The following is a 16,692-nucleotide window of genomic DNA, read 5'->3' as shown; positions in this document are numbered from 1 at the left end:
TATTGAGCACTGTATAACGGATAAACAACAGAAACCTCGACTATATATATATATATATATATATATATATATATATATATATATATATATATATATATATATATATATAAATATATATATGTATATATATATATATATATATATATATATATATATATATATGTATATATGTATATATATATATATATATATATATATATATATATATATATATATATATATATATATATATATGTGTATATATATATATATATGTGTATATATATATATATATATATATATATATATATATATATATATATATATATATATATATATATATATATATATATATATACACATACAAAATACATGCAGCGTCACCGATTAAATTAATTATGATGTCATATATATGATTATGTCATATTGACCACGCCCCCACCATCACATGTATATTGGCAATCTGAGGAAAACCTTGTACACATATTATTTTAACTATTTATCAGTTCAGTTGTGTATATAAAAAAGGATTAGTGTCAACATACTTCTGTTCAGAGGTTTCTGTCCACCAGCCAGGATGTGCTGGCATCCATCCATCCATCCATTTTCTACCGCTTGTCCCTCTCGGGGTCGCGGGGGGAGCCTATCCCGTCATGTCACATAATTAAAGTGTTTTCTCCGAGAACATTCCGACACTACTAAAGAGTTTAATCACTAAACCTTTATTGACGACAGCACAAGCTGAAATGACGGACTCGTGCAAAGCACTATGGGTAAATCTGTACTATATATAGAGATATCTGATGACGTCACACCTGGGAAATAAATTGTAAATGTCTTGTTTGGAGGGGGTATGAAGGAAGGCAAGATTGTCTTATAGTAGTTTGATATTTTCGAGACTTATGCAGATCCCAAATACACAAAAAGAGGTACCAAGTAAGAAAAGTTGGTTTTGCATATTAGGGCCCCTTTAAGTAAAAGTCACAAAGTAAATGTAGCACTGCACTACCACCCTCTGTGTTGCCGTATATTACACATTTGAATGGTAAAGATTAGAAAAAAAAACCAAAAAGTGCAGTTCCCCTTTAAAGCTGCATACTAACCAAAAGTTACTGGCTTGTAAAGTGTTTTGTAGGCCAGACTGAGCTGTGATAACAACAGCACCATGTGGTGTATCTGTCAGAACAACGTTTTTTCACCCTTTTCACACTTTCTGCCCCAAAAATAATCATTATTTTTTTGAGAAAAAAGTAAAAACAATTGAATTAATTCACCAGAATGGTATTCATTTTGTAATAGTGTTGTCCCGATACCAATAAAATGTATTGTGATACTTTTCGGTACTTTTCTAAATAAAGGGGACCACAAAAAATAGCATTATTGGCTTTATTTTAACAACAAATCTTAGGGTACATTAAACATGTGTTTATTATTGCAATTTAGGCCTTAAATAAAATAGCGAACATACTAGACAACTTGTCTTTTAGTAGTAAGTAAACAAACAAAGGTTCACAACATAGCAGTAACAAATTGTGTCATTTATCATTCTATTATTTTGTCAACATTATGAAGGACAAACTGTAAAAATTGATTATTAATCTACTTGTTCATTTACTGTTAATATCTCCTTACATGTTCTATCTACACTTCTGTTAAAATGTAATAATCACTTGTTCTTCTCTTGTTTGATACTTTACATTAGTTTTGGATGATACCACACATTTGGGTATCAATCCGATACCAAGTAGTTACAGGATCATACATTGGTCATAATTTAAGTCCTCATGTGTCCAGGGACGTATTTCCTGAGTTTATAAACATAATTAAAAAAAAAATAAAAAAACGAAAGAAAGATTTTGTGATGCTAAAAAATATCGATGTAATCATAGTAGTATCGACTAGATACACTCCTGTACTTGGTGTCATTACAGTGGATGTCAAGTGTAGATCCACCCATGGCGTTTGTGTCATGTCTGTGTAATCATGTTTTGTTTTAGTCATGTTTTGTTTAGTTATTGGACTCTTTAGTTTCTGGCTTTTCACTCCCTTGTCTTGTTTCCATGATTGCCCATTTGTTTCACCTTTTGGACTCATTGTGCACTCTTGTTTGTCACCATAGCAACCCATTAGTTTTCACCTGTCACGTCACGCACCTGTTTCACGTTTTGAGTCACGCACCTGTTTTCGTTAATCATGTCTGTAGTATTTAAGTTCATTGTAGAGGAGTTTGCGTGTCCCAATGATCCTAGGAGCTATGTTGTCCGGGGGCTTTATGCCCCCTGGTAGGGTCTCCCAAGACAAACTGGTCCTAGGTGAGGGATCAGACAAAGAGCAGCTCGAAGACCTCCATGACGAATACAAATAAAGAACTCAGATTTCCCTCGCCCGGACGCGGGTCACCGGGGCCCCCCTCTGGAGCCAGGCCCGGAGGTGGGGCACGATGGCGAGCGCCTGGTGGCCGGGCCTGTCCCCATGGGGCCCGGCCGGGCACAGCCCGAAGAGGCAACGTGGGTCCCCCCTCCAATGGGCTCACCACCCATAGCAGGGGCCATAGAGGTCGGGTGCAGTGTGAGCTGGGCGGTAGCCGACGGCAGGGCACTTGGCGGTCCGATCCTCGGCTACAGAAGCTAGCTCTTGGGACGTGGAACGTCACCTCGCTGGGGGGGAAGGAGCCTGAGCTAGTGCGCGAGGTTGAGAAGTTCCAGCTAGATATAGTCGGACTCACTTCGACGCACAGCAAGGGCTCTGGAACCAGTTCTCTCGAGAGGGGCTGGACTCTCTTCCACTCTGGCGTTGCCGGCAATGAGAGGCGACGGGCTGGGGTGGCAATTCTTGTTGCCCCCCGGCTCAGAGCCTGCACATTGCGCCAAACCGCAGCTCAGAGTACCCACCCTTTTTGGATTCGCTCGAGGGAGTACTTGAGAGTGCTCCCCCGGGTGATTCCCTCGTTCTACTGGAGGACTTCAATGCTCATGTTGGCAGCGACAATGAAACCTGGAGAGGCGTGATTGGGAAGAATGTCCGCCCGGATCTGAACCCGAGTGGTGTTTTGTTATTGGACTTTTGTGCCCGTCACAGATTGTCCATAATGAACACCATGTTCGAACATAAGGGTGTCCATATGTGCACTTGGCACCAGGACACCCTAGGCCGCAGTTCCATGATCGACTTTGTAGTTGTGTCATCGGATTTGCGGCCTCATGTTTTGGACACTCGGGTGAAGAGAGGGGCGGAGCTTTCAACCGATCACCACCTGGTGGTGAGTTGGCTGCGATGGTGGGGGAGGATGCCGGACAGACCTGGCAGGCCCAAACGCATTGTGAGGGTTTGCTGGGAACGTCTGGCAGAATCTCCTGTCAGAGAGAGTTTCAATTCCCACCTCCGGAAGAACTTTGAACATGTCACGAGGGAGGTGCTGGACATTGAGTCCGAGTGGACCATGTTCCGCGCCTCTATTGTCGAGGCAGCTGATTGGAGCTGTGGCCGCAAGGTAGTTGGTGCCTGTCGTGGCGGTAATCTTAGAACCCGTTGGTGGACACCGGCGGTGAGGGATGCCGTCAAGCTGAAGAAGGAGTCCTATCGGGTTCTTTTGGCTCATAGGACTCCTGAGGCAGCGGACAGGTACCGACAGGCCAAGCGGTGTGCGGCTTCAGCGGTTGCAGAGGCAAAAACTCGGACATGGGAGGAGTTCGGGGAAGCCATGGAAAACGACTTCCGGACGGCTTCGAAGCGATTCTGGACCACCATCCGCCGCCTCAGGAAGGGGAAGCAGTGCACTATCAACACCGTGTATGGTGAGGATGGTGTTCTGCTGACCTTGACTGCAGATGTTGTGGATCGGTGGAGGGAATACTTCGAAGACCTCCTCAATCCCACCAACACGTCTTCCTATGAGGAAGCAGTGCCTGGGGAATCTGTGGTGGACTCTTCTATTTCTGGGGCTGAGGTTGCTGAGGTAGTTAAAAAGCTCCTCGGTGGCAAGGCCCCGGGGGTGGATGAGATCCGCCCGGAGTTCCTTAAGGCTCTGGATGCTGTGGGGCTGTCTTGGTTGACAAGACTCTGCAGCATCGCGTGGACATCGGGGGCGGTACCTCTGGATTGGCAGACCGGGGTGGTGGTTCCTCTCTTTAAGAAGGGGAACCGGAGGGTGTGTTCTAACTATCGTGGGATCACACTCCTCAGCCTTCCCGGTAAGGTCTATTCAGGTGTACTGGAGAGGAGGCTACGCCGGATAGTCGAACCTCGGATTCAGGAGGAACAGTGTGGTTTTCGTCCTGGTCGTGGAACTGTGGACCAGCTCTATACTCTCGGCAGGGTCCTTGAGGGTGCATGGGAGTTTGCCCAACCAGTCTACATGTGTTTTGTGGACTTAGAGAAGGCATTCGACCGTGTCCCTCGGGAAGTCCTGTGGGGAGTGCTCAGAGAGTATGGGGTATCGGACTGTCTGATTGTGGCAGTCCGCTCCCTGTATGCTCAGTGCCAGAGCTTGGTCCGCATTGCCGGCAGTAAGTCGGACACGTTTCCAGTGAGGGTTGGACTCCGCCAAGGCTGCCCTTTGTCACCGATTCTGTTCATAACTTTTATGGACAGAATTTCTAGGCGCAGTCAAGGCGTTGAGGGGATCTGGTTTGGTGGCTGCAGGATTAGGTCTCTGCTTTTTGCAGATGATGTGGTCCTGATGGCTTCATCTGGCCAGGATCTTCAGCTCTCGCTGGATCGGTTCGCAGCCGAGTGTGAAGCGACTGGGATGAGAATCAGCACCTCCAAGTCCGAGTCCATGGTTCTCGCCCGGAAAAGGGTGGAATGCCATTTTTGGGTTGGGGAGGAGACCCTGCCCCAAGTGGAGGAGTTCAAGTACCTCGGAGTCTTGTTCACGAGTGAGGGAAGAGTGGATCGTGAGATCGACAGGCGGATCGGTGCGGCATCTTCAGTAATGCGGACGCTGTATCGATCCGTTGTGGTGAAGAAGGAGCTGAGCCGGAAGGCAAAGCTCTCAATTTACCGGTCGATCTACGTTCCCATCCTCACCTATGGTCATGAGCTTTGGGTTATGACCGAAAGGACAAGATCACGGGTACAAGTGGCCGAAATGAGTTTCCTCCGCCGGGTGGCAGGGCTCTCCCTTAGAGATAGGGTGAGAAGCTCTGTCATCCGGGGGGAGCTCAAAGTAAAGCCGCTGCTCCTCCACATCGAGAGGAGCCAGATGAGGTGGTTCGGGCATCTGGTCAGGATGCCACCCGATCGCCTCCCTCGGGAGGTGTTTAGGGCACGTCCGACCGGTAGGAGGCCACGGGGAAGACCCAGGACACGTTGGGAAGACTATGTCTCCCGGCTGGCCTGGGAACGCCTCGGGATCCCCCGGGAGGAGCTGGACGAAGTGGCTGGGGAGAGGGAAGTCTGGGCTTCCCTGCTTAGGCTGCTGCCCCCGCGACCCGACCTCGGATAAGCGGAAGAAGATGGATGGATGGATGGATGTTTTCAGTTTGTCTTTCTGGTGACATCCCGCATTCATACCCCTGTCACACTCTGTCTACCTCTGCGCACTTCAGGCCTTGTCCAAGTAAGTTTTTTCTATTAATGCCACAGTTAGTGTTTTTGTTTAATTGTTCACAGTTTTTTGTCCACGTGCTTTTTGTTTCGTTAGTCAAGTTTGTACTTCCGCCTTGAGCGCGCTTTTTGTTCCTTTGAGTGTTATAAATAAATATGTATTTACCTTCACGCCATGACCAGTCCAGCTTTACTTGCATCTCGGGAAAACAAATACACCATAGTCCACGTCTTGACAGTTTGTGTGTATTGTGACGCCGGTGAGCTATTGTATCCTCCTACGGTGTGTAGTGAAGCATGTTTAGCTATTCCTTGTCCTGCAGTGATAATAATACTTGTAAGAAACATACTTTATTTGTCACCATGGAGACAAGGATTAGTGATTTAGAAGTAGCTACAACACTGCCGAACTACGGATGGACGTTAGCCGCTGGCTCGTTAGTCATATCTTAAAGCACCTCTTCCTGTGGGTGTTTCAGTGTTATAACTTCACCTTTATCTTTACTTTTTAAGCCAAAATGCGTCCTTTCTCCCTTTTCTGTCTACACATCGTGTCTGCTTGTAAGTACTCCGTGTGTGTGCGCTGCCGAATATGCCGGTACTTTTTAGAGGCGGTATAGTACCGAATATGATTCTTTAATATCACGGTACTATACTAGTAACGGTATACCGTTCAACCCTATGTTGTAAGTTAGTGAAATAAAGTCCAAAACAAACACATGTAGACATAAAACCAAGTTTAAAGCTCTTTTATTAGTAGAAGTTCAGTATTTAACAAGAAGAAGAAGAAGAAAAGAAAAAACTCTGACAGCTTTTGGTTTTCAGTAGCATTGCTGGATGTTTTGCTGTGGTGTTGAGTTCAAGGACAATTGTACATTTGTATTACCTCCACACTGTTTGTGCGCTGATAGGATCTTTAAAGGGTTTATACTTTACACGCTATTTCTTGCCAAATCTCTGGGGCACAGCCATGCTCCAGATCTGGCCGGGAGCCGCCTCCCAATCGGGAGAATTCATCTGATCTTCCAGAAGCAGCGGCCCTCTGGCGGAGCGACCAAACCTGGCAGGAAGGAGACGGCAAGAGAGCATGAAATGAAAAGCTGCTATAATCTCTTGTTTGCAAAAAAAACAAAACTGTTTTTTGATGAGGAATAGACAAACACGTTGGCTGGGGGATGAAAATTAAAAATAATTGCGAGTGCTGCACGTAAGTGTGCCTTCTTGTTTGCATGTATCGCTGATTTCCATGAAACTTTGAGTTGAGTAAAACACTTTATGCTTAATTACTGGCTCAGAATGGCCAAAGGTATAGATATGTGTGTCCAAGTTAAAGGAAATGGCAGGCTGTCTTCTTTTAATGCATTTATAAAAATCTTTGCAAGCAGGGCGCAATATGTACATACAGCTAGTCTAAATAGCATGTTAGCATCGATTAGCTTGCAGTCATGGATTGACCAAATATGCCTGATGAGCACTGAATGCACAAAGCTCCCCTTTGTGCATTCACGCACAGCATAAAACGTTTGGTGGACAAAATGAGACAAAGAAGGAGTGGCATAAAACGCGTCTTTCTGTGGCAGCGTCGGAGAAAGTTGTACATGTAAACGAACTAAGGTGAGTTCAGTGGGATTTCTAACATGTTGATTCATATTTTGGGGATTTCTAACAATTAGGAAGGGTTGTTCTCCTACGGAAAATATATTAAAACAAAAAATGTATTTTTTTCTTCATCTTTTTCCCTTTTCACACATCTCTGAAAGAGCACTGAATGCACAAAGCTCATCTTTGTGCATTCACGCACAGCATAAAACGTTTGGTGGACAAAATGAGACAAAGAAGGAGTGGCATAAAACACGTCTTTCTGTGGCAGCGTCGGAGAAAGTTGTACATGTAAACAAACTAAGGGGAGTTCAGTGGGATTTCTAACATGTTGATTCATATTTTGGGGATTTCTAACAATTAGGAAGGGTTGTTCTCCTACAGAAAATGTATTAAAACAAAAAAATATATATTTTTCTTCATCTTTTTCCCTTTTCACACATCTCTGAAAGAGCACTGAATGCACAAAGCTCATCTTTGTGCATTAACGCACAGCATAAAACGTTTGGTGGACAAAATGAGACAAAGAAGGAGTGGCATAAAACACGTCTTTCTGTGGCAGCGTCGGAGAAAGTTGTACATGTAAACAAACTAAGGGGAGTTCAGTGGGATTTCTAACATGTTGATATATAGTTTTGGGATTTCTAAAAATTAGGAAAGGTGGTTCTCCTACAGAAAATATATTAAAACAAAAAATATATATTTTTCTTCATCTTTTTCCCTTTTCACACATCTCTGAAAGAGCACTGAATGCACAAAGCTCACCTTTGTGCATTCACGCACAGCATAAAACGTTTGGTGGACAAAATGTGACAAAGAAGGAGTGGCATAAAAACGTCTTTCTGTGGCAGCGTCGGAGAAAGTTGTACATGTAAACAAACTAAGGGGAGTTCAGTGGGATTTCTAACATGTTGATGTATATTTTTGGGATTTCTAACAATTAGGAAAGGTTGTTCTCCTACAGAAAATATATTAAAACAAAAAATTTATTTTTTTCTTCATCTTTTTCCCTTTTCACACATCTTTGAAAGAGGCCAAGGGAGCCACTAGGGCGGCGCTATTGAGCCGTGGGTTGCTGACCCCCGCAATAAACCAATAATGTATGTATGTATGTATGTATATTTCATGATTGATAACATTGATTGTTTATAAGTAGATAGAAAGATAGTACTTTGTTGATTCCTTCAGGAGAGTTCCCTCAGGAAAATAACAATTCCAGCAGCAGTGTACAGAATTGAGAACAAATGTAAAAAGTAAAAAGTAAATAATGTGGGTATATATATATGGAAATAAAAAAGGGAAATATTACAACATGAATAAAAATAAAAAGCAACAATAAGGATAAAAATATAACAGTAAAAAATAAGAATATAACAAGATAAACTTGGCAGTAGTGACCATGTTATGAAAATGTATTGCACTTTTTTTTTTAAATGTATGAAATGATATTATAAATAAATACATGTTTTTGAAGTGGCTGGGGAGCGTGAAGTCTGGGCTTCCCTGCTTAGGCTGCTGCCCCCGCGACCCAACCTCAAATAAGCGGAAGAAGATGGATGTATGGCATTTTTTCGACTCTTTTTTTTGTACTATTTAATTTTATTGTTGAATGGAATTTAATTCCATTCTATATTCATTGATGTATATATTCCTTTGTTTGTTTGTTGGAATTTAGTGCACAGCTGTAAAATGAAGACAACTTCATATTCAGCCATAAATGACATCTTTTTTTTTTCTTTTTATTTAATCTTTATTTAACCAGGGAAAAAATCCCATTGAGAGTAAAATAACTATTTTTCAAGGGAGTCCTGGCCAAGGGGCTGCAAAGTTACACATAAAATGACATCCACATTACATGTTAAAATGACAGGATGGACATCAAGTAAAACAGTTACAGATAATCAAGGCTCCTTCAAATGTTCTCAGTTTATATTTAAAAGCATTTAAAGATAAAAAATTCCCCTGATAATAAACAAAAAAAATAATCTATTTCATAATTTTTTTTATTTTACTTTAATCATGTCTATTAAACTTTGGCGCAGGGCAGTAAAGAGGACTACTTCATTGTGAACCACAAACCACCTGATAATAAAGGAACATTTAATTTAATTTAAGTTAATTATTTAAAAAAATATATATATATATATTTTAGTCATCTTTTTTATTTAATCTTATTCATATGTATTAATAAAATTTAATGCAAAGAAGTAAAATTAGTACAATGTAAAACAAATTTAAAAACATTTTATCTAATTCAATTATTTCCTTTCGTTTTATTTTAATTATTTATTTTGTTTTATTTTGTTCATGCCTATCAAAATGTGGCGGAGAACATTAATATTAAGACAACATCAAATTGAGTCATAAATGTCACCTGTTATTAAAGAACACATTTTTTAGATTAACTAATTGTATTTTGTTTTTAACTAGGTCAATGCAAAATGTGTACATAATTGACATCTGATAATAAAGACACAATTGTTTTATATTTTCATTATTTATTTTGTTTTTACTGTCTTTTATTTTATCCATCTCTATTAAAATGTGGTCTACAGCATTAAAAATAAAACAGCATAAAATTGGGTGACAAATGATACCTGATAATTAGGAAAAATGTGATTTATTGTATTATTTCATTTTCAATTTGTATTCAGTCTTTTTTGCTTTTGTTTATTAGGACAACATGAAATTGCGTCATAAATGACACAAAATAGGTTTACTGTTTACCAATAATAATTACATTTTATTTTATCTGTAATAAAAATTGGTTATAAAAACATTTTTACAATCAAATCATTAGAAATGGCTATTAATTATTCCATTAACGTTTAATAATAGCATATTAGCTTTAGCACAACGCCCTGATATTGTCGGTTTCTTTTTTTTTTTTTTTTTACAAATTCACTTGTGCAAATGTGAGTGTGAGTAAACAAACACCCAGGTCTTGACGTCATCCGATAGGACATTCCGTGGATGTCATGTAGCCACATGATCAATGATTAAGTCACCATCACTTTTGAAGTGCAGGCACTGACCTCTGTGGCTGATGGAGGACGGAGTTCCTGGCTTGTCTCTGGGATCCCAGCAGCAGAGCTTTGAGCAGCGACGTCAGCAAGCGGCCGTTCATTCTGTTGTCTGCTTTAAAGCTCTCCTACACAAAAACACCAGAAATGATCAACGTTTAATTATCGAGTATCAATCAGGTATATATATATATATATATATATATATATATATATATATATATATATATATATATATATATATATATATATATATATATCCGAGGTCGGGTCGCAGGGGCAGCAGCCTAAGCAGAGAAGCCCAGACTTCCCTCTCCCCAGCCAGTTCGTCCAGGTCCTCCCGGGGGATCCCGAGGCGTTCCCAGGCCATCCGGGAGACATAGTCTTCCCAACGTGTCCTGGGTCTTCCCCTTGGCCTCCTGTCGGTGGGACGTGCCCCAAACACCGCCCTAGGGAGGCGTTCGGGTGGCATCCTGAGCAGATGCCCAAACCACCTCATCTGGCGCCTCTTGATATATACATATATATATATATATACGTTAGGTCAGGAAAAAACCACAGAGGCTATTTCATCCCTACAAGCCTGTTTCACAGGTTTTGCAGATTTTATATGAACCTGTGGAACAGGCTTGTAAGGATAAACCACAGAAACCTAGACTATATATATATATATATATATATATATATATATATATATATATATATATATATATATATATATATATATATATATATATATCTCAGTGACGTGCGGTGAGGTTGATGGCTGGTGAGGCACTGACTTCATCACAGTCAGATTTACAAATATATGAACCCTAAAGAGTATCTTATTCACCATTTGATTGGCAGCAGTTAATGGGTTGTGTTTAAAAGCTCATACCAGCATTCTTCCCTGCTTGGCACTCAGCATCAAGGGTTGGAATTGGGGGTTAAATCACCAAAAATTATTCCCGGGCGCAGCGCCGCTGCTGCCCACTGCTCCCCTCACCTCCCAGGGGGTGAAGAAGAGGATGGGTCAAATGCAGAGGACACATGTCATTACACCTAGTGTGTGTGTGACAATCATTGGTACTTTAACTTAACTTTAACTTTACACATACAAACTGTAGCACACAAAAAAGCACATTTAATTAAAAAAAACTTTATTATGGTCTTACCTTTACTTATAAATGACGTCCATGCGCCGCTGTTGTGCTGGATTAATGCACCCCCGCCGTAGAATGCACCCCCTGACGGGAGTGTTATATCAACTAAAGCCCTCACTTAAACTTTCCACGTGCAAGATTGAATCTATTTAAAAAAGTGTAACCGAGGGTTTATAAATGTCCCCTATACTGTATGAATCTACAAAATAACAAACACGGAGGCTCCCGTTTACACGAGGACCACTTTATTTACCTTCTTTCAAAAACCTCCGCTCCACTTCAACGTGTCATCACTTCCGCTCTTAGCGCCTTCAAAATAAGAGCTCAAGGCATATACTGTATAACAGCGCATAACAGGAACTTAACATCACAACGAGGAAAGCCCATAAAAATAGGTTACAAAAGTTATTTAATAAGAAGCCAAAAAGTGCAAAAACAATCATGTTTGTGTTGGAGGAGTTGTGAATTAGGTACACCTGCAGTCTGCAGGTGTATCTATTGTTGTGGCCCTGCAGTCATTCACAACTCCTCCAACACGAACATTATTGTTTTTGCATTTTTTGGCTTCTTATAAAATAAACTTTCCACGTGCAAGATTGAATCTACTTAAAAAAGTTAAGTGTGGGCTTTAGTTGATATAGCACTCCCGTCAGGGGTTGCATTCTACGGCGAGGGTGCAGGAGGCGGAAATACTGCAAGCCTCAGCCAGTGCGTCTTTTGCAGCCGTTTTATGATCGCTCAGCACACGAAATACGTTACACACATACAGTTGTTTACAAAATACACTGTACATTATATACCTCAGCTAACAAAACTATGGAAATGTATAATATAATTCATATAGCAATACAGTCTCACTGCACAGAAGGCCAGCAGTTAGCCGAGTCCGCAATCCATGTTGAGGCACTGAGTGACGTGCCTCAACTGGCTGCTGTTCACCGCACCGTCTCTTCTCAGTATTTAATTCAGCGATTTTGAATAAAAATAATCTAAAACTGGTGAAGTTAAATGGAAAATAACTTTATAGTATAATCACTGGATACATATAACAATTTAATTATTTTTTTTTCTTTTTACATTTTTTTTCTTTCCATGATGGCACGTGAGGCCCCGCCTCACCTGCCTCCAGTGACCGCACGTCACTGGTTTTATTATAATACAGTACATCTTCAAAATGACAGAATGTCTTGCAACATGCATTTTCTGGCGTTTGGATCATTCCAGGCGCACAGGTTCACTGCTAATTTTTGATGGTCGACGCATCTTCAGCTTGCTAAGAATGTATTCCGTTGCCCAGATTGCAATTCTATATTGCAGAAAAGGGGTTACAAGTGAAAGATTTGTGCTGCTTGTTCGACATTGCAAAACAGCACAAGCAGGAGCATGATAACATGAATGTGGAGGGGAATGAGTTTTCAGGGGCACATGAAGCTGATAGTAAGTGTGAAAACCTCATTTAAATAAGGCGGTCTGCACCAATTTTGCACTTGTACATGCAGTCTTACTAGATCACACGCAACATGCCCACTAATACTACACGCAGGTTGACAGTTTGCAAACGCTGTTTAGCACATGGTATTTGGATATTAATAGATAGGGCCAAAGTATTCAAACTTTATATTGCTAATTATTTGAGCGTCATTTTTTTTTTTAATAAAGGTTTTAGTTTTTGTAACTTAAATTGAGTTCAAATGATTAGAGAATTATTACTGATTAAAAAATAAATGAGTTGTAAACAATATATATATATATATTTTTTTTTTTTTTAAACAAGTTTATATGAAATGTGTTTATTTTTTTGTTTACATTTGTTTTATTTCTATTATTTAAAAAAAAAATGGATGTTACATATCGTTGAGCATCATTTTTTAAGTACCGGTATAGTTTTTAAATTTTTGTAACTTAAAATTGAGTTAAAATGATCAGAGAATTATTACTGATTAAAAAAAAATGAGTTGCATAAAATATACATATATATTTTTTTAAAACAGGTTTAAATGAAATGTGTTTATTTTTTTGTTTTACATTTTTTTTATTTCTATTATTTTTGTAAATAAATATGAATATTACATATCGTTGAGGGCAGCACGGTGGAGGAGGGGTTAGTGCGTCTGCCTCACAATACAAAGGTGCTGAGTAGTCTGGGGTTCAATCCCAGGCTCGGGATCTTTCTGTGTGGAGTTTGCATGTTCTCCCCGTGACTGCGTGGGTTCCCTCCGGGTACTCCGGCTTCCTCCCACCTCCAAAAACATGCACCTGGGGATAAATTGATTGGCAACACTAAATTGGCCCTAGTGTGTGAATGTGAGTGTGAATGTTGTCTGTCTATCTGTGTTGGCCCTGCGATGAGGTGGCGACTTGTCCAGGGTGTACCCCGCCTTCCGCCCGATTGTAGCTGAGATAGGCTCCAGCGCCCCCCGCGACCCCAAGGGAATAAGCGGTAGAAAATGGATGGATGGATGGACATATCGTTGAGCATCATTTTTTTAAGTATAGTTTTTTAATTTTTGTAACTTAAAATTGAGTTAAAATGATCAGAGAATTATTACTGATTAAAAAAGAAATTAGTTGTATACAATATAAAACATTTTAAAAAAAACTAGTTTAAATGAAATGTGTTTATTTTTTTGTTTTTAAATTGTTTCTATTTCTATTATTTTGGTAAATACATAGGAATGTTATATAACGTAGATCCTTGCAATTCTTAAGTTCCCAGACCTCTAAAAAGAAAACCTGCAGAAAATAGACACACCCATGGTGGGGGGCTGGAGCCTATCTCAGCTACAATCGGGCGGAAGGCGGGGTACACCCTGGACAAGTCGCCACCTCATCGCAGGGCCAACACAGATAGACAGACAACATTCACACTCACATTTACACACTAGGGCCAATTTATCAATCAACCTATCCCCTAAAATAAATAAATATATATAAATATATATAAATAATTAAATGGATTACTGTACAGATAAATATATTGCACTTTTTCACATGCGTCCACGTTTATGGATGTATGTTATATTGTCTTTTTTATTCCAGCGAGTTAATCCATTTTGGGTGGAGTTGAGGGGATAATTTAATTATGATGCATTCAAGAGTCTTGCGGCCTGAGGGAAGAAGCTGTTACAGAACCTGGAGGTTCTGCTTCGGAGGCTGCGGAACCTCTTTCTAGATATCACTAATATGAATACACACTAAAATGCACACACACACACACATTTATATATAAATACTTGAAAACATTTTAAGATTTACTTGAATATATATAACATTTTGAGATTTACTTGAAGATATAAATATATATTTATATGTGTGTCTGTTTATATATATATATATATATATATATATATAAAAATGTGTGTGAGTGTGTGTGTGTTTGTGTATTTTAGCGTGTATTCATAATAGTGATATAATGTACCACTGTAGTATTATTATTTGTATTATTACTATACTTTATACATATAAAATTTTTAGATTTACTTGAATACATATAAATATATATATATATATATATATATATATATATATATATATATTAAAATAAATCTTAAAATATCTGAATTTTCAAGTATATATATATATATATATATATATATATATATATATATATATATATATATATATATATATATATATATATATATATATATATATATATATATATATATGTATAGGGGACGGCGTGGCGTTATTGGGAGAGTGGCCGTGCCAGCAACCTGAGGGTTCCTGTTTCAATCCCCACCTTCTAACAACCGAGTCACGTTCGTTGTGTTCTTGAGCAAGACACTTTACCCTTGCTCCTGATGGGTCGTGGTTAGCGCCTTGCATGGCAGCTCCCGCCATCAGTGTGTGAATGTGTGTGCGAATGGGTGAATGTGGAAATAGTGTCAAAGCGCTTTGAGTACCTTGAAGGTAGAAAAGCGCTATACAAGTATACAAGTATATATATACATATATATATATATATATATATATATATATATATATATATATATATATATGTATAGTGTGTATTCATAATAGTGATATAATGTACCACTGTAGTATTATTATTTTTATTATTACATTATTATACTTTTTAATCAATCGATTAATCGATCCAAATGTATTTATCACAAACAAATGTTATACAAATTAAAATAATGCAATTAATCATTAAAACAACTTTTAACAAAAACAACAATAATGAATTAAAAACAGACACAAATGAGAAAAATATAGTATACCGTATTTTTCCGACTATAAGTCGCAGTTTTTTTTCATAGTTTGGCCGGGCTCCAGTGCGACTTATGTATGTTTTTTTCCTTTTTTATTATGCATTTTCGGCAGGTGCGACTTATACTCCGAAAAATACGGTATATATATATCCATCCATCCATCCATTTCTACCGCTTATTCCCTTTGGGGTCGCAGGGGGCACTGGAGCCTATCTCAGCTACAATCGGGCGGAAGGCGGGGTACACCCTGGACAAGTCGCCACCTCATCGCAGGGCCAACACAGATAGACAGACAACATTCACACTCACATTCACACACTAGGGACCATTTTTAGTGTTGCCAATCAACCTATCCCGAGGTGCATGTGTTTGGAGGTGGGAGGAAGCCGGAGTATCCGGAGGGAACCCACGCAGTCACCGGGAGAACATGCAAACTCCACACAGAAAGAACCCAAGACTACTCAGGACCTTCGTATTGTGAGGCAAATGCACTAACCCCTCTTCCACCGTGCTGCCCGTATATATATATATATATATATATATATATATATATATATATATATATATATATATATATATATATATATATATTCAATTAAACCTAAAATGTTAGAGATTTCAAGTATTTAGATACAAAGTTAAACTATGTAATATTTATTTTCTGAAATAGATATTTACTTTATGATGTCCCGCTATGGAAAGGTCTTTGAATGCCTCACCAGATGCAGGGGGTAGTCGTCCAAGTTTTCCTCCGTGCTGCCCGGCGTCATGTCGCTGTGGTCCAGAGCGTCTTGGACGTGGAGACCGTGGCTGACACCGCCTGCCAGTGCCAGGACCACCGCCAAAAGGGTCACCGCTGCAGCTGTGTCCATTTTCCTCAGGCTGGGGAGGTCAGAATATTAGGGAGGACAAGGAGACGAATTGAAGAGGAGGTTGTGAGGGACCTACTTGCGTCGTGCCGGGTGTTGCTAACTTTAATGGATGCTGCGAGCTGGCGCCGTCTTATATGCGCCGCATGTAAAACCTCAGGAGATGTTTGAGTGGGGACAGGGGACAGGGTGGAGGTGGAAGCGCGGCCATTTAGGACAAGAATGAGGGTATTAGCGAGGACTGAGCGTGATTATGTGGCCCAGTGGGCCGCACACAACACAACATTCCCACTTATTAAACAGATAAATCCCC

At 39.8% G+C, this 16,692-nt stretch overlaps 1 protein-coding gene across 1 annotated transcript; it reads right to left on the bottom strand.

Annotated features, from left to right (window-relative positions):
* Positions 1-6,465: 6,465 nt before the first annotated feature.
* Positions 6,466-16,382, bottom strand: npffl (neuropeptide FF-amide peptide precursor like). Its single transcript, XM_061929035.1, has 3 exons — positions 16,230-16,382; positions 10,161-10,276; positions 6,466-6,586 (listed from the first exon to the last, which is right to left on the bottom strand). Exons 1-3 carry the CDS (start codon positions 16,380-16,382, stop codon positions 6,466-6,468), a joined length of 390 nt encoding a protein of 129 aa, XP_061785019.1.
* Between the last annotated feature and the right edge of the window lie 310 nt (positions 16,383-16,692).

This window comes from Nerophis lumbriciformis, linkage group LG03, assembly GCF_033978685.3.
Source record: "Nerophis lumbriciformis linkage group LG03, RoL_Nlum_v2.1, whole genome shotgun sequence".
In the NCBI taxonomy this organism is placed as follows: Eukaryota; Metazoa; Chordata; class Actinopteri; order Syngnathiformes; family Syngnathidae; genus Nerophis; species Nerophis lumbriciformis.
The sequence above is the reverse complement of the archived record's forward strand: the minus strand, read 5'-3'. Positions and strand labels throughout refer to the sequence as shown.